At 36.6% G+C, this 19,282-nt stretch overlaps 1 protein-coding gene across 1 annotated transcript in view; it reads right to left on the bottom strand.

The window, feature by feature from the left end:
• The window catches only part of HERC2 (HECT and RLD domain containing E3 ubiquitin protein ligase 2), a 140,606-nt gene that overhangs the window by 107,981 nt on the left and 13,343 nt on the right, over positions 1-19,282 (bottom strand). Inside the window, 17 exon segments of the mRNA XM_032226699.1 lie at positions 297-481; positions 1,594-1,772; positions 3,287-3,411; positions 3,503-3,731; positions 4,403-4,603; positions 6,391-6,584; positions 7,836-8,087; positions 9,456-9,569; positions 10,941-11,098; positions 12,319-12,470; positions 13,869-14,057; positions 14,521-14,694; positions 15,448-15,619; positions 15,798-15,908; positions 17,194-17,350; positions 17,492-17,592; positions 18,304-18,523. Of these exon segments, the coding sequence (XP_032082590.1) occupies positions 297-481; positions 1,594-1,772; positions 3,287-3,411; positions 3,503-3,731; positions 4,403-4,603; positions 6,391-6,584; positions 7,836-8,087; positions 9,456-9,569; positions 10,941-11,098; positions 12,319-12,470; positions 13,869-14,057; positions 14,521-14,694; positions 15,448-15,619; positions 15,798-15,908; positions 17,194-17,350; positions 17,492-17,592; positions 18,304-18,523 (2,913 nt within the window).

Here is a 19,282-nt window from a genome sequence, read left to right as displayed (position 1 = left end):
ATATGTTTCTTGCTTGAATCTTACAATGTATATTGTTTTATTTTGTATCCTAGTATGATTTATGCTGATAGCTTATTTAGTATACTATGATTATCACTGTTGTGTCTTATGATTTCTGATGGATGTACTGTATCTTATGATTCTCATCATCATTTATCACTTGTTGCTTGTATGTACACTGAGAGCTTAAGCACCTAAGACAAATTCCTTGTGAATCCCATAAAAAACACTTGGCCAATAAGGAATTCTATTGTATTTTATGTAATTTCAACACTAATTATTTTTGCCATACTTACTGTATGTATTAGAGACCTGTCCAAAATGATCTCCTGGGTATAACTTACTAACAAGCAAGCGCTGAAAACGCAGCAGTAAGTCCAAAGAAGCAGACCTTTCTTTATTATAATGTTCATGGTCTAAAGAAGACGAAATGGGACGAGCCACCTCTTTCAATTTAGCAATAGTTTGTGAAGCAATGTTCCTGGTGGGAATAATATTTTTTAAAAGGCTTTAAAAAGTTGAACAAAAAAGATCTCTAGCCAACCATACACTAATATTTTGTTGATTTTTCTTAAGATATTATTTGGCATCAAAGTCCCAAATTTGTAATTACATCTTCCTCATTCCGCCACCCAGTGATAAACAAGTATTGTTTTCAAACATTGTATAATATAACTCTTACTTTTATTCATTATTGTAATCTATAAATCAAATAAATAAAAACAGAAACTTGAAATTTTATAAAATACAACCTTAAGAATATTACATATAAAGAATATTTTTCTTATTAAATTTCAATGTATTAACCATAATCTGCAATGTCAAATGCTGCTTAAATAATCAATAGAGGAACATCTACTTAACAGATGTGTTTCACTAACTGCATAAGTAACAGAGAACAATTTGCACAAACACACAATCACAAAGATCCTTCTTTGGACAACAGCAAATCAACCATTCTGGAGAAAAACAATGGGCATGTGTATGGTTGATGGGTACTGTGGCCCAGTACTAGAGGCCATAAAGTAGAGAAAAGACTGTTGAAGAGTACTTTGAAAATGTTTTCAACACAAAGATTGAAAAAGCTTTTTTTTGTCTCCAAGCTCCTGAAATTTAGTTCTAAGCCTCGGGGTGGGGGTAATATGTAGTTTCAGAACCTCTGACTAAGGGCCTGGCTCTGGCTGTGACCTATAACTATGAAACAAAACAAAACAAAACAAAACAAAACAAAAAAGAAAGAAAGAAAGAAAGAAAGAAAGAAAGAAAGAAAGAAAGAAAGAAGAAAGAAAGAAAGAAAGAAAGAAAGAAAGAAAGAAAGAAAGAAAGACCCAAGACCATGCTACAATCTGATATCAAAAATCCTGTTTTAAAAGCAGAAGATAATTGTCCAGACTTGCAGAAGTTTACAACTCAAAATGGCAAGTGTACCAGATGTACCCTTAATCAGTACACTCATAAAATGATTTTTAGTGTCGTCTTTATTCTCAATACAGTATGCTTCTTAGACAGTAGACAAAAATGAAAAGAAATCAAACATTAAAAAATGAAGAGGAACAATAATTCTAAGACATCTTTGTTATCAAACTAGAATACCTCAATAGTTGCTGTATTAATTGAACCAAGGGCAAGCTTTGTTTTCCTGCAGATTCATAGATCCCAGTATTAATGAGGTCTTTATCTAATGGTGTTTTATTCCGGTGAAGTGTTGATGCATTTGCTTCCTGCTCGTCAATTTCTTTTTCTTTTTGAGCTTCTTTTTTTGCTTCAATATCCTACAAAGCAAAAGATTTAAGTGAAAGCACTGAACATTTTCATTGTTATATCCATTAAATAAGACATGTAATGGCCCAACCCCTAATGATTTATTGACTTTCCAGCTTCCGTCTCTTAAATGAATCAGCAACTCTACCACTCCATAAAGCCCATATGGCTGTGAGAGATAAAGCAGAACAAAAGGGAATTCATACGAGGTTTAAAAAAAAAAGTTTCCAATCACATCTAACTTTTTACAACTGCACAGACCCATCAGTGTAATTTAATTAATAATAAAGAAATAATTTGCCATTGCCTCCTTTCAGGATTATTTTATGCTTCAGGTCTAGACTATAATCCTAATATTTCCTGATGGCATTCCTATAACACCCAGACGGGCTTACCTTTCCAAAATTAATAATGTTGACTACATGCAACCATCAATATATAAAATAAGCCGCAATGTTCCAAGAAAAATTCTACGCTTATTCAGGTTGGAGAAATGTGGTTATTGAGCCACATGTCACAGAGTTAGTTAAAGTTACTTGTTGTTGTTGTTAGTTGCGAAGCCGCATCTGACCCATCGCAACCTCATGAAAAACGTTCCTCCAGATCTTCCTGTCCTCTATCATCCTCTGGAATCCATTTAAACTCATACCTACTGCTTCGTGACTCCATCCAGCCACCTCATTCTCTATCGTCCCATTCTTCTTTTGCCCTCATGCTTTCAAACCAGTATTAGGCTCTATTCCAGTGAGTCCTTCCTTCCCATTAGGTGGCCAAAGTATTTGAGTTTCATCTTCAGGCTCTGGCCTTATAAAGAGCAGTCAGGGTTGATCTCCTCTAGGACTGACCAGTTTGATCATCTTACAGTCCAAGGGACTCGCAAGAGTCTTCTCCAGCACCATAGTTCAAAGGCCTCAATTCTTTCTCAGAAAGGCTCAGCCTTTCTTATGGTCCAACTTTCACAGCCATACATTGCAACTGGGAAAACCATAGCCTTGATTATACGCACTTTTGTTGGCAGCCTGATGTCTCTGCTTTTTAGTATGCTGTCTAGATTTGTACTAAAGTTATTAGTAAACTCTAAAATAAAATGGCTCTCTTGTCTTGTATAAGCACCAACTTGTTTTTACTGCATATCCTAAACTCCGCCTAGTCCCCTATAAACACTGTTACCACATTAGATTAATGGATTTTGCTGGTGAACCAGAAACTAAGAGCTCCAACATGAATATGAACACAATCAGGGCAGCCTCAGAACATATTTGGTCCTCTAAATTGAATTTAGCCATAATCTTTTTTTTATAGATTACAGGATTTCCCAATCCATAATACTTCTAGTTAATGGGGTAGACGATGCAATAATCTATGTATACCATTTACTGATCGATAAATGACAATCCTTTCCCTTCATAAGCATTGCTAGCCTAAACATTCATAATTTACGGCAACAAAAATGATAAAACACAGTAAAGTTACTTTATAAACAAACAAGTTTTTCCAATCTGTAGTGAACACAAAGCCAACCTACCTGAATTTCTGCAGTAATAGCAGCATTCAGTGCAGATTCTAGACCCCCATCAGCCATCAAACTTCCAACCAGTAAATCAATCATAAATCTACGACCTGGACTCACATTTGTTTCATTCCCTGAAACTAAAAGTTAACAACATTTTTGTAATGTATGACGTATTATTAACAATGTCTTTCTCTGTGTTATCTTCATATATCTGTGAAGGAAGCATACCTGTACTGGGTAAAAGTGCCGAAAGAGCTCTTGCTCGCTCCTCTGCAGTTGGTAGCAACACAGACCATCCACTTTGGAGCACTGCTTGGGCAGCTGACTGCACAGTATTAAGCACACCAGCATTACTTGCTAAAGTCACTACTGTCTGCTTTAGACTGTTGAGCAAGACACTGCCTAACCCCAAGCCAAGGCATTCGGGATCAACTTGGTGACTAATTGCAGCATGAAGCTGAAAGACAAGCACAGACAACTTATAAACAGTGACGCAAATTCAAGAAAGAATTCTAATGTTGCAAATTAAACATACATAGCTGTGAATTTTAAACATTTACTAAGGAATGTACTTTCAACATACATGAAAATTAATTAATATATGTTATAAACACATCCCCAATTATATGGGAAATGAGTGTCGGCCTTGAATTACGGTGATCTAGGATCAAAAAGAGTAACTACCATATTTTTCGGACTATAAGATACACCGGTGTATAAGATGCACCAAGATTTCAAAGAGGTAAGTAAGAAAAAAACGTTTTTGTCCTCCCCAGCCCCCAGGCGCACTCTGCAGGCTTCAGCAGGGCTGGGGTAAAGCAAAAATGCCCCCTTTTTTAACCAAAATACGGTAAGTTGGAAGGGACTTTGGAGGATAGGTCACCCAGGCCAGTAATTGACAAGGTAATTACTTGACCATAGACATGCTATACCTTTTAAGGTGCAACCTACAGATATTATTGTGATAACAGCTGCCACTCTTTTAGGGACTACACAAAGACAGTAACAAACAAAAAATAAATGGTTTGGAAAATAGCAAGACAATGTTAATTCCAGCTAATTCAATAGTTAAATACCAGAGATTCTGAGGCTCCGTTCTGAATGCTACTGCCATGATATTTAAAATACCTGCAACCTTAGAAGATTCAAAGTAGCCACAGCCATACATTCTTTCTCCTGTGGAGGTGGCCAGTCAGAACTGCCATCCATTCCCTCTGTAACTTGTCTCAATAAGAGATCCAGCTGTTCAAATGTCATTGAGCAAACATCTACCACAAAGGGGACACGTAAACCAATTGACCATTCTGAACAAGATGACCAGGCAAAGCTCTGCCGGGAAAAGAAAAATCAAAACATATTAGGATTAAATATTAGTATCTTTGAGATGTAGAACTGCTGAAAGATGCTTCCTTTGTCATCCATCACTAAAAGCTATCAATTTTTAAATAAATTATAGTGGAAAATAAATGGGAATTGAGTAACAATAGTTTAGGGCAAAGTAGTACACAATTTAAAAAGTAAGGGGCTTACAATCAGCTCCCAAAACTAATTAATTAAGTTCATTTCTGCCTGTCACAATTGAAAGATTATTTGGCTTAAAATATCCTCAAATATACTAAGACATCCATGTAAAAAAATAATAAAAATTGAAAACAAAAATAGAAAAGTATTACAAATACATACACAATATATATTTAAAATATATATTTAAACAACCGCTGTGTGAAACCAAAAGATCCAATCAATAAATGATAGCAATATTTCATAACAACAACCTTATCTTTTCAACAATTCAGTTTACATGTTCTCACAAAACATTAGCAAGTAATATTTTTATGTTATTAAAGTGGGAAATTATCTGTTGCTGAAGAATAATCATATTAATAGTTCTGATTCTAACTGCAATAAAATATAAGTGAAATGGAATCAAATGTAATGTTTGCCTAAACTGAAAATCAAATTGCATTTGTGACTAGATTGGAAATCAAATTTAGTTTTTGCCTAAACTGGCAATCAAATTTAGTTTTTGCCTAAAGTAGTCACCTCCTACTTTGAGTAATATAATTTCCAGCAGCCTATTCAAATGCCAAGTGGAGCACCTAGTCCATCTAAAAGTAACTGAGTCCTCTGGGGATAGCTGATCCAATTTTACTTTGAGTTAGGTGAGAAGAACATAATCATCTTTCAAATCACGACTAAATTTTCACCCTGCAAGTTGCCCTAGGAATGAATCTATTTCCAGGACCCATGAATGTAATAGAAGACACATAAGCCCTACTTTTGAAGACATATGCAGAGCTTGGGAAACAGAAGTGAAAGTGTTATGCATAGGAATGAAATTATATTACATTCTATTCCTGAAATTTCATCCACCATTTATTTTTAAAAAAACCTTAAGAGATTACATTTCAAAACAAGCTTTTGTACCAGAGGAAATCTCTGTCTCTGTATCCCTAAGTGTAATTCTGCTTCTGTTTTATCAATCATCTCCACCAAGAAAAGTAGGTGGGGGTGTTAATTGAAGAATAGGATTCTAACATGGAAAAATCATGCAGACAAATAACTAATCCTAAAATGACAGTTCAAATTAGTCTATACTCACAAACATGCAAACTCAGAAACAGCAGTACAGCTATGATCAAAATGTAAATTTGAAGTGTAATGGAAGTTAAAAGTAGTCTGAATAGGCATATTAAAAAAGCAGGCGGTACATATGAAACATAAAATACATAAATCTTAAATATGCAAATAAATCATTGTCAAATGGATGAGTTAGATATGAAGCATAAAAGAGAAATGTGCTCTTAAATCAATTCCCCAACCTTGTTTGTAACCTCAAGAGAACTGTAAAGCAGGGGTCCCCAACCCCTAGGCCATGGCCCACTACTGAGCCGTGGCCTATTTGGAACTGGGCCAAACAAGTGGCTGGCTATAACACACATGCATCCCACTACTCACGCAAGCCGAGCTGCACATATCCGCACCAGCCTGCCACTCACATAAGGGCTGCATGCATGCTGGCCTGCCGCTCGCATGGGCCAGTTCTCTTCTCCCCCGCTCTAGCTGGGCCGCCAACCACAAAGTTTGGGGACTGCTGCTGTAAAGGGAAAACTTACCTGGGCTGGTCCGCAGGCAACACCAACAATGTGTTTTGAGTCCAATCCTGGAAGAGCAGTTGGCTCTGGTTTAGTAATCCTCAAAGTGTCAAAATGCTGGCACTGATCATTGCTTCCCCAGCTATAGACTTCACTATCTTCCGTGAGGGCTAAACAGTGAGTAGAGCCAGCTACTATATCTATAACTTTTTTCCCTGAAGGCAAAATGATGAAACAAAAATTATGACAATAATCATTCTCATTATAACTTGAAAGAAAAATTAAAATAAAATACTTTAAACCTGATCTTGAAATCATTTTAGTTATAAACATCTGCAAGAAAACAAGCAAGCTCAGAGAGCACCAAGAACATCTCATTTCAACCCTGAGTTACAAATATTCTCCTTTGTTAATATTTATTGCTGCAAACTGAAGGCCAAGGCCATTCCTGGCAGAGGCCAACCAATTGGCTGTGAGAAATAGGGCGTAAGAAATAGTACACCTTCCAAAAAGTCTATAAAAATAACCACTCATTGTGATACGATAATTGCAATTGTAATATAATTGTAATGTCTAATTCTTTTTAAAATCAATAACCAACAACTTAACTGTGGAAGCTAACTGTAGACAGTTATTACAATATAGTAAGCATACTTTCCCCTGAAAGAACAGTTTACTTATTCTTACTCTCTGCTTCTATTTTAACACACTAAAACCTCATTTTATAACTATATAATTTATATATACTAAAATTGAAAACATTCAAGGTCTACTAGAACTGGGCAATCCCTCTGACCCAAAGGTTGTATGAATCAGGTTTTTCTATAATTCTTGAAAACAAGAACATTTGAGAACAAATGTAGAATGTGAAAAAGAGTGACTGTCTCAGAACTGAATTCTGCTTTCAGGAACTAACTATTTCTTACCATTAAAAAAAAGGAATGGCTTTAAAATATATTGAATTTTTTTCTTATATCAAGTTATGTGGTTTTTATCATTACTTTATTTACTATTTAAATTAGATTTCATCATTCAAAGGAAGTGGTATATGTAATTCATGCCCAATTCAAATTTTTGTGAAATCATTCATGGATAAATTGCGCAAATTCATGTTTCATTTTAAGGAGCTAAGGAGTCACAAAATTCAAGAAATCTTTTTAAGAGCTGCCTTTAATGTCAGATATGTCTCCACATGTGTTCAAGAGTACTTTTGTTCTTTGGAATCAACAGTTTGCAAAAGAACCCTAGTATGTTAATCTCAATATTCCACATATCATCTTTAAAAAACAAAATAATCTTTATGTCAGTTAGAGAAGATTTATCTTGACTCGTGATCATTAAGAATTTTTTCATACACTGAAAAATGTTGCTTGGATAACTGTCACCTAGGGCAGGCATTAAGTTAACAATTTCTGGGAATTATCAATTTCTAGATTAACATATCAAGCAATTTCCTCTTCACTCACCTTGCAAGCCTTCCAGCAATTTGGGATAACGAACATGTTCTTCGGTTCCATGCCCAAGCCTCTGATTGTCTCCCTTTCCCCATGAATACACCTGTCCATCTTTTGTTAAAGCAAGTGAGAACTGACTCCCACAGCGTACTTTAACAACATCCAAGTCTTGAAGTTTTTCGATCAGTTTGGGAGTTTTGCAACCATCACTGCCACCTCTTCCCAATTTTCCATAATCTCCATCTCCCCAAGACCATACTTGACCTGGAAAAATAGATCTCAGTAAGGGTCGCATAATAATAGAATAAGCAAATATCTGCACTTTCAGGCAATGGAACGTTGCAAATAAAGCAATATGAAAGTAGATATAAATAACTGTGAAATGTTAACATTCACAACTGTTTTCTGTAAAAAAGAGCAATTTTCAAACAACATTTCTACTATTTTTTTACTAGATGAAAAAATAATACTTCACCTAGAAGTAATCTAAGAAACTGAAAATGTATCAATATTCTGGTTTCTTTAGGTACAAATTGAATATGCTTCTACAATGTTTCCTGATGTTACTTTACATCATTTTATGTTCCACTACCAAAAAACTTCAGCTTGGTAGAAATGAGAGAAACATTCTTTTGTATACAGCATCCAAATATTTACATATTCTCCCCCTTCCATTTTGAAAGCTACATCAATCCATTGCTATACTTCTAAGAAAAGAAAATACATTTCTATTGAAATCATCATTTGCTAATTTTTAACAGCTAAATCATGATTTTATTCTTAGGGAGTTGCTATTATATTAATGCTTGTTATTCTTTAACCTTTTTTTTACTATTTACTGTATATACTCGAGTATAAGCCTAGTTTTTCAGCCCACTTTTTGGGCTGAAAAAAGCCGCCTCGGCTTATACTCGAGTCAGTGAAAAATTTGCCCGAAATGGAGGAGAAAAAGGGGCGGGGCCATGCCGCTGGGTGACACTCGTGAATGGCCCAGTGCCCCTGTGAGTTTCCCCTCCCTCTGTGTCAGTTTGCCGCGCAGCGCGCACCACACCATCCCCCCTCCTCACGTTCTAATGTAATGCAGGGCTGTCTTACGATTCCCCTTCCTCCCCCTCCTGCCGCTCTGCAACGATGTCCCACCTCCTCCTTGTTATGGCAAGCAGCCACATAGCGATGTCCCACCTCCTCTGGTACAGTGATCCAATGATAGGAATCACTGTGCCGTGTGTCATAGGAGGCGGGACATCGCTCCCGCAGCTGCACGGGACATCATCATCACAGCGGGACATCAGCATCATGAGGTGAGTGAAGTATTTCATTGAATACACCGCTAGTTTACTGTTTTTCTTTGAAATAAATATTCAAAAACATTATTGGTATCTATTTTTATTTTTGAAATTTACCGGTAGCTGCTGCATTTCCCACCCTAGGCTTATACTCGAGTCAATAACTTTTCCAGTTTTTTGTGGTAAAATTAGGTGCCTCGGCTTATATTCGGGTCGGCCTATACTCGAGTATATACGGTGAGTTCCTACAGTACAGCATTTTAATAAGAATAAAACTATTTTACAGAAAATAAAAATGGTTTCCCAGTCTCATGATCTCAATAATGTTGCAGATTGTGCTACTCACCATTTTCTGTTACAGCAAGAGTCTGGGCATCACTACTCCCACAGGCTACATCAATCACTTTCAATCCTTTCAGGCCAGTAACCAAAACTGGAATTGTCTGGTCTTCACTGGAGCCTTCCAAATAAAAAAGAAAGTGAGAGACCCTCGCTCAAGATTCACAGTAGGAGTAAAAAATTGGGGTCACCAGGCCGTCTCTGATTGTGATGGCTTGGATCAGTGTAGGGATTTCCCTTTTAAGTAATGAAACATAGAAGAAAATGGTGAAAACTCTAAAGTAGTTCTAATCCATTAAAAAATCCACCTCACAATAAACAGATTTATTTTGCTTAATGGTGACAGTTCCAGCTGTCCTTGTCCCTAAACACATTAAGTGCAGCCCCCAGCATCAACAATCTTGCTTGTTCTTGTTAAAGGGGCTCTAGAGACCCCAAAGGGCATTTTAATAGCCCCATCACAAAATTTGTATTTGACAGCAAAACTATTCGCTTTCAGTGATGTTAAGGGGTGGGCGGAATGAACTTGTTAAATCCACCCATTTAAAAAATGGGGAAAAATGCCTACGCCTGTCACAGAGCTACTGGCCACACTATCTGCAGCTCCACCAGACAGAACGACAGAAAAGGCAAAAACAGAAGGAATTGTTCAGCCCTTTGAGGTAGTCCAGACAAGAAGCACAAACCATGGTACTAACACTACCTTTATTGCTACCTCAAGTCTGAAGGCATTTCTCCCCTCCTTTACTTTTACTTTCCAGAAAATCTATGGCGAGTCCCTTCTGAGGCATTTATCATGTCCCTTCCGTTTCTGAGATACCTTCTGAATGATGGTTGTCTAAGTCTGTGTTAGTTAGTTTACTTTATTGTCATTGCACGTGCTAAAACGAAATTAAATGCCATCTTCAGTGTACATTAAAACTATAAAAATAAAAACACAAACATCCTTTACATTCTATATAATTGAAAATTGAAAATTGAAAACCCATATTGCATTAATATTGCACTATACCCTAGACTTCAATATGGTTACTGCCCTGGGATGGAAGCTGTTTTTCAGCCTAAATTTCCTTGTTTTTATTATCCTGTATCATCTGCCAGATGGTAATAGTTCAAAAGAAAAGAGTGCTCAGAATGAGATGGATCTTTAAGGATGTTTTGAATTTTCTTAAGGCAGTGGAGCTATAAAGCTCTTCCAAAGAGGGAAGAGGGCAACCAATTATCCTCTGGGCAATGATGTTGACCCTCAAGAGCACTGTCCTATCTCCCACTGTGCAATTGGCAAACTATACACAGATGCAGTAAATTAAAATACTCTCTATGGTGCATCAGTAGAAAACCACCAGCAGTTTTCCATTCAGTTGTTGTTTCCTGAGAAGTCTGTGGCTTTTCCTCCTATCACCTAAGGTCATTCCAATATACCATTATGGAAACCCAATGAAGCCAAAAAAGGATGCCACCTCCTGCTTTAAAGAAAATATCAGAAACATACCATGACCTAGTCTGCCATAGTTTCCTCGGCCCCACGTGTACAATTCTCCATCAGCTGTTATTGCAGCACTGTAGGTGCCTCCACATGCAATGTGTACAACATGTTTTCCAGCCTGCTTCCCAGAGAGAGCAGAAATCATTTTTGGTTCTTCTAAAGGCCTAAAAAAAGGGAGTGTAATAGGAAAGTACAACTATGAGAATTAACGGAACACATATTATAAAATGGCAACAGATTCCATGCACACAGCAATAACTATAAACAAATCAAACTGGACATCATATACTATGCAGTCTATTATTAGAAAAACAAGCTATTCAAAGAAAATGTTGGCTTCCTACAATTGGACAGTTTCAAGCAATAGCCACACAGATACGTAAAATACATGCTGCCTTGCATTCTTGCATTGAACAAGGAGCTGCCCGATTGTCTACATGGGCCCTTCCAAATCTATGATGCTATATTTATCAAACAAAGATTTAACTGCTGTGTAAAACAGATTTCCCATACTATTCAACTGTCTGGTTGCAGAAATTTATAGCAAGATGTGTAGATGCAAATGTTGCTGTCTTACTTATAATCAGAATGATTGTAATTGAGTATCCCAAAATATGTTAATGTTCTGCATAAATCAATATCCTTAATATTGGGAAAATTTCTAACACATGATCCAACATTTTATTTATTTTGCTGGAAACTTTGAAGAATCATCTCTTACACTGGCGTTTATAACCACAGTTTGGCTTACTGCTTTCCAAGCTTTTGCCTCATCTGACCCTAATACGGATCAATGTCCATCAGAATTACAAAGCAGAAATGCAACTGCTAATTTAGTATGCTAAAAATAAAAACAGAAGCTGAAAACTCCCCATCAATCATTGCTAACATTGTATTCACTATTGAAACAGGAATACATTATATTAACCTGGAGTAAACAATCCCTTTAAAATGAAAGATTGACCTCAAATAAATACAAATCCAGACAAAAATCATGGATGCTGCTAGCTTCCCTACATGCCAAGTTTGTCAATTCCAGCTGAAAACAAGTGTGAAAATTTAATTTCCACCACAAATAATATTCTTCCTTCATCCCTTCCTCCTTTCTTCCTTTCTCAAGAATGTATGTGTGTGTGCATGTGTATCTATCAAAAGCCACCCTCTAAAAAGTAAGCTTTGCTAGGCTTCTGTTAACGGCACCCACAATTATATCTAATGTCATCTACACATCATGCCAGTTTGTAACAGATAATTTCAGCTTATTTTTTAGCCTAATAATCCTTGTTTCCAGTATTTTTTTACTGGTTTTAGTCTCAATAAATGCAAGTGGGAAGAAAGCATTTTACAGTCAAGCCTCTTATCACAAGCTATCTAAAATACATACACAGTATCTCCATGGCCCAGTCGTCCACCATCTCCACAACCCCACGAGAAAACTTCTCCAGTTGCAGCCAAAGCCAGATAGTGATGTCCATCTGAGTGTGCTGCAATTTTAATAATATTTCTAGAAGGAAGACTCTGTACAAGTTGTGGTGCCTAGATATAAACACATACAAATAAAAACTCTGTATTGAAGAACAGCAGAAAAAGTAAAGTAAGAATCCTTACAGACAGACATTATAGAATATTCTCAAAACTTTTCAATAGCTAATTGAATAACTATGTTTTTCACTCAAACTAAGTATATTTAAGTAATTAGATACAAACTATATTCAACATGGAAAAATAATCACATATCCTGATTTATATGTTACAAAGGTTTTAAAACAAGGACTTTTTTCCATTTCCACTTTCTTTTCAACAAAAGCAGCGGGTGAGGCTATCCCTCATTTCGGGGTCTACTCTTTTCAATATTCTAAAGCAGAACTGAAACACCATGGAAGCTTTTTTTTTTAAAGGATTGCTTTAAATTCACTTGTGTTTGCTTGAATTATTGAAGAAGATATAATCCATTAACACATGAACTGAAACAGTAAAAAGATCTCAGTACAGATATCTATATACTGTACTACTGAAACTCTCGTTTATGTTTGTTTCTAACAATTGGGTGAAATTAAAACCAGCCAATTGGGTGCAGAGGCCAGAGGGAGGTAGAAACAATTATTGAACCAAGGTAACTCAAATAGGCTAACTTACAGAATGCCAGTACCCATCACTCCGATGGGAATGAAATTTAGAAAGTTGTGGCTGCTTCAGCATCACTGTGCCTTCCGACTATACTTTCCAGAAACCATAGGTTGCATGATGCAACGGAAGATGGGAGGGTTGTATCTGCACTTTCTTTCTGCCTCCCTCTACACCTAACTGGCCGGCGGCAAGGTCTGACAGTAAGCGGTGCTTGGCCAATTTGGAATTGAGGCTGAAATTTGAAATCTCTTAACCGCTGTAGGCAGTGAAGGAAAGACAAGGAAGCAATATGGACACTTGCTGGCAAGGTAAGGCTGGCTGGCTGGGGAGCACCAGAAGTCAACACATCTCTCTTCCTCACTGAAGGGAGAGGACCCTTGAGGACATGACAGGACGGGGAGTGGAAGTTCTGTTTTCCTCATAGTCCACAGTTCCCTTTGCTTCCCCAACCCCCCCCCCCTCCAGCAAAATGGCAGATAGTTCCATAGATCAGTCAAGGAGGAGAAGGAGTTATTTCTGACACTCCCTAGCAGCTTCCCATAAGCAAAATCAATAGGGAAGGCAGTAGGAAGTTGTAAGTTGTGCCCACTTCATTTGTTTTTCTGTGCCCCTCCCCCCCAATGGTCATTCTGTTTTTTCCCCTTAGAAATCTGTCTAAAAGTATGGTCCAATGGGTTACAGGATGTCTAGTCTTTTTTAAAGCTGAGAAAAATTGATGATTTCTCAATTACAAGTTTCAAATTTGTACAGTAAGAATGTTATCTTTTGTTGTAAAAAGAAGCTAAATAGTAAATTAAAACCACGTACCAATGTGTCATTATTATAGGCTTGGGTATAAACACGCCCATTTTTGGACAAGATCAGAAAACGCTTCTCTGCGCAAGCGATCTGTGTAACTCCAAGACTGGCAAGTCCTTCACACTGAATTGGACCACTGACATTAGAGTAGTATTTCCATCCTATTAATCCCCATGCTATAAACTCCTGCAAAGAAGCCTAGAAGGAAATTCATCATTTGAGAAAATATCAACAATTGTTCTTAAATTAGAATAATTAGTATCTTGCATAAATAATTCCAATTCAAGCATGTTACTGTTTCAGTTGAGATTAAACAGACTTCAGAAAGATAGTTAGATAAACTTGAATAGATGATAGTATCTGGACTTCATTAATTTGATTTAATTTTTATGAGAAGCATCTAAAAGATTGGACAGTTCTTCTATAATCTAGCAATTACAAAATCTACCAAAAGTCAAAGTACCTTACACATCAAACAAGGACTTCAGAATCCACAAGACTGCATGGTTAACTACTCTTGAAACTGAGATGTACATAAAAGGCAATTTATGGCATGGCACAGAGGCAGTAGGGCAAAGTTTAAAAATCCATTACAGATAAAGTCTCTTATATAAGCTTTGGAATATCCCCAATTTAATTTATCCAATTCGTTGTACATTACCTTATGAGATGTTGGAGAGCTGCACTGTGGGGGCATGCAGGGAGTGGCTAAGCGATCCAGGTGAGCCATAACCACAACAGCTGTTTGCCTTAAATCAATTGCTAGCTCATTGTCCTGTGGCAGTATTAGGTATCTTAGGAAATTTTCATTTGGACTTAGTGGATAAGCCAACACCTAAAATAAACACATTTAATTTTTTTATCTTAGGCAATACCTGTTTAAAGCCACATATTAAAGAGCTAAACATTTTTAACAAGAAGATATATTATAGGGAGTTATAGATTTTATGAGATCCACATGTAATTAACAAGATTTATACAATATTTTACCAAAAATATAATTGACGGCTTACTTATTGGGCAGATCATGGATTTAGTACTCAGAACTGATCATCAGAACTAACAGTGGTGTACACAGTAATGGCAGTTTTTGTATTGTAACGATAACTACAGGATTATTTCAACTTTCATTTCCCCGCATTTCATTTCTACTGCCCTCAGAAATTAAAAATATTTCAGAAAATTTATAGATATACATAAATTGCAATTTAAAATAGATCCCACAATTATCAATTTGAAGTATGATTATTAATATCAGCAAAATAATTGTACTTCTCAGTCATGGTACTTGCCAATGGAACAGATCCTCATTATGAACTAGATGTTAGTCTTCCAGAAAACTTGACTTTCCCCATGGAACCAGATTGTTAATTGAATCTGGCCTACATGGGATTTGATTATGTAATAGTTTTTTGGGTCCTTGGTTACAGTATGTTTTTTTTTCCAAAATGTATTATTGTATTTTTATATTTATGAGATCACTAGCGAGAAGCCGGTTCTATATTTTTTATACATACATACATACATACTGTCCCATGAATGTACAAAAGCATGGTTGTAGTCTAAATAGAAGCACTGAAGTACAAACCTGAATTTCGTCTTCTGTATTGTTTATCTCTTTGTTACAAATTATATTCTGAAATCTCTGCAACAAAGGAAGGAGAGGGGCACTGGTTCCCTGTGCTGAGCGTTCATTATCTGTTTCTCTTGTTCCATTATCCCAGAGTTGAAGCAATAATATCACAGCAGACAACATTTGGCTGAAAAAAGAACTGAGACTAAATTGAAGGCATGGAGGAATAAATCTTGTCACTTCTATTTCTCTCGCTTTTTTTCAAGCACTTCCCTTCACACACATGCCCATATAAAATGTTCCCAAAAGCTATTATATTCAAATGATGTTGGATTCTGCAACAAAAAATCTCTTAAAGGGTTTACCTCAGTGTGCCTCTCTGAACAGCCAATTCCAGTAATATAGCAAGTGCTAAGTGCTGGTCTTGCAGTGGAATGCTTCCGGAGCCTTTTAAACCTGGAGCTCCATGGATGTCTCTAATTTAAAAACAGAAATATATTTACTTATAAACACACCCACATACACTATATTGCCAAAAGTATTCGCTCACCTGCCTTTACTTGCATATGAACTTACTGTAAGTGACATCCTATTCCTAATCCATAGGGTTCAATATGACGTCGGTCCACCCTTTGCAGCTATAACAACTTCAACTCTTCTGGGAAGGTTGTCCACAAGGTTCAGGAGTGTGTTTATGGGAATTTTTGACCATTCTTCCAGAAGCACATTTGTGAGGTCACACACTGATGTTGGACGAGTTTATGTGGCCTGCCACTTTGTGGCTGAATTGCTGTCATTCCCAAAGACTACCATGTTCTTATAATACAGCTGACAGTTGACTGTGGAATATTTAGGAGCAAGGAAATTTCACAACTGGATTTGTTGCACAGGTGGCATCCTATCACAGTTCCACGCTGGAATTCACTGAGCTCCTGAGAGCAACCCATTCTTTCACAAATGTTTGTAAAAACAGTCTGCATGCCTAGGTACTTGATTTTATACACCTGTGGCCATGGAAGTGATTGGAAGACCTGATACTGATTATTTGGATGGGTGACCGAATACTTTTGGCAATATAGTATATATACAGTACAGAACTTAGTTCACCATTCTATTATCCAATGTTTTCTCTAAAATATCTAAATACTATTCGCTCACCCTACCCATTCTACTTTTCCAATTTCTTTATAAACAACCATACTACAACACTATTATATTGACCCTCATTTAATGTAAATTTACAAAAGACATGTATAGATATCTTAATGACATGATTGTAAACAAAACAAAACAGATTAGGAAGTCTCTTACTCTTTAAATCAGGGTTGCACAACAGCCTTAAAAAAGTGAACAAATTCACCATTCTGAAAAGTACACTGCCAAGCATCTCCAATGCTTCACAGTCAGCTCTAACACTGCTATCACTTCACTAACCATCAAACTGCTGCTTGAGGCACATGTTCCTTTGCAGCCCATAATTATTTTTAATTTATCAATGTGACCCTTTCGCTTCTACAAATTGTGAGGCTGTTTTAAATATTCTAGATTATAATTCCAATATTTATCAAATGCCACAATGGCTAGGCAAGATGATTTTATTAGACTCTTCAACCCATATGAAAAACAGTAAGTTGCTTGCTCCAACTTATTCCAACACAAAGGAAGAAAAAGAAAAATAATGGTCATGCTCAAAATCATGTTTCAGTAACACGATTTGTATTAAAACATGGACCAAGCTCAAACAGTATTTTGAAAACTTACCCAGTTACAACAGACCTTAGAAATTTAGTTGCTCTCTCCACAACTTCCAACCATACAGAGGATACTGTTCCTTCGTCAAACAGGGATGCTTCTGATAGGGCTCGAAGCGCATCTAAGGACTCTTGTAATAATTCACTGCAAAGATCTGCATCCTCACCTACAAATGCAATGTGTTTTAGCTGTGGTACATTTTTTCACAGCATGTGATTGGGCAACTGAAAAGTTGGGGGGGGGGGTTTCCACCAAAACTATCTGTAAATTTAGGCCAGTTATGCAGTACTCAACCTGTAATTTATACCTGATCTCCAAGCTCGCCGTAGGAACGCAAAGGCAAACGAAAGGGCTGCTCTGGATCCTACTCGGGCGAGACCTTCAACACCTTTGCTTACAGATCTAGGACTACAAGAGAGAAATTGAGGAATGATCTCTTGCTTAAATCCTAAGCAAACTTTTCCCCCTCTCCACCCCCCCAAATCTTAAAACCAGGATTCAAACCCAACCGCCTCAAAAGGTATAAACAATAAATAGGTGTTTCTGGAACACAATCAGGAAACAGTGGACTATCATTCTGACTTAAGCTTTATAGGAATTTTTCTTCCATGTAAAACAAAAATGCTACAGGCAGTCCACGATTTACAACAGTTCATTTAGTGACCATTCGAAATTACAATAGCACTGAAAAAAGTGATGACCATTTTTCACACTTACGACCATGGTTGCATCTTCCTGTTCATGTCATCAAAATTCAGACATTTGGCAACTGACTCATATTATGATGGTTGCAGAATCCCAAGGTCATATGACTGCCTTTTACAACCTTCTGACAAGCAAAATCAATTGGGAAGCCAGATTCACTTAACAACCATGTTACTAACTTAACAACTGCAGTGATTCACTTAACAACTGTGGCAAAAAGGTCATAAAATGGGGCAAAACTCACTTAACAAATGTATCGCTTCACAACAGAAATTTCGGGCTCAATTGTGCTAGTAAGTCGAGGACTACCTGGAATTCCTTATGTACAGAAACAAAATCCTAATGATATTATTATAGGATAGAACTGGGATATGTGGAGAAGGACAGACTGGATTTCTTTCATCAAACTTTTACCTTTTCTTATCCACCATGGGCAAAGGGATATTGCTGCTTTTCCGCTTCACCTTGACATTCTCCAGAAGAATGCTCCTATTTAACGCGATAAAGTAGCGTTCTAATATAGCAAGCCTCTGTTTCAGCCTGAGAGCAGAGAGAGTTGTGGTAGCAGTCTTCTTGGCTAGAACCTGCTGCTCTTTTACTAATACATAAAGGCAGTCTTTCAGTTCGTTGACATCTATAACAAACATAAGAGCAATGACTTAGCAAAATGTATAAAACTAATCAGAACTGAATACAGTTTTGAATTATAGAACTATGTTCATAATTAAGATATAATAAAAATCTAACAGGGATGAATGTTAACAGAGTGTTTTGGGAAGGGTTTCTTGTTTGATTTATTATTAAATTTATTGAATTTCTAGTTCAGAAAGAAGACATTCACCTATTTTTGTACTAATCACTCATTCATTTCAGATTCTGGAAGTTCCTATATAATGTCAGTAATCAACTATTTTAAAAATCCTGTTGTCTTAGATTTATTTTCACAATTCAATAAACCATTAACCAGATTTTGCTAAACCTTTTGCAGATCAAATAATTGCTCAGGATTTTTAAAGAACCTTACCTACTTCATCCCAGTTTAAATCTTACATCAGTCTACATCTGCATTAGATGATGTGAGCTGTAACTCAAGAAAGCTTATGCCTTTTAATAATATTTATCAGCAGCAACTTCAGTTTTTAGGACTACCACAAACTAGCACAGCTCTCCTCCTACCAAGAAAATCTTCAGATTCACTAGGAATCCATTCTATCTGCATTGCATCTGTTGCAATCCTATCAGACTTGACACAGGACACCTATTAATGACTTAATGAAGAATTAAGGTACATAAATAGCAACAAGTAATCTTCAATTTACAACAGTAATTGGACTGTAATTTCTATCACTAAGTAATGCTGTCATAAAGTGCAAGTACATGGTTTAGCTAGGGC

The sequence above is a fragment of the Thamnophis elegans genome, chromosome 11 (assembly GCF_009769535.1).
Source record: "Thamnophis elegans isolate rThaEle1 chromosome 11, rThaEle1.pri, whole genome shotgun sequence".
Taxonomy (NCBI): domain Eukaryota; kingdom Metazoa; phylum Chordata; class Lepidosauria; order Squamata; family Colubridae; genus Thamnophis; species Thamnophis elegans.
The sequence above is the reverse complement of the archived record's forward strand: the minus strand, read 5'-3'. Positions and strand labels throughout refer to the sequence as shown.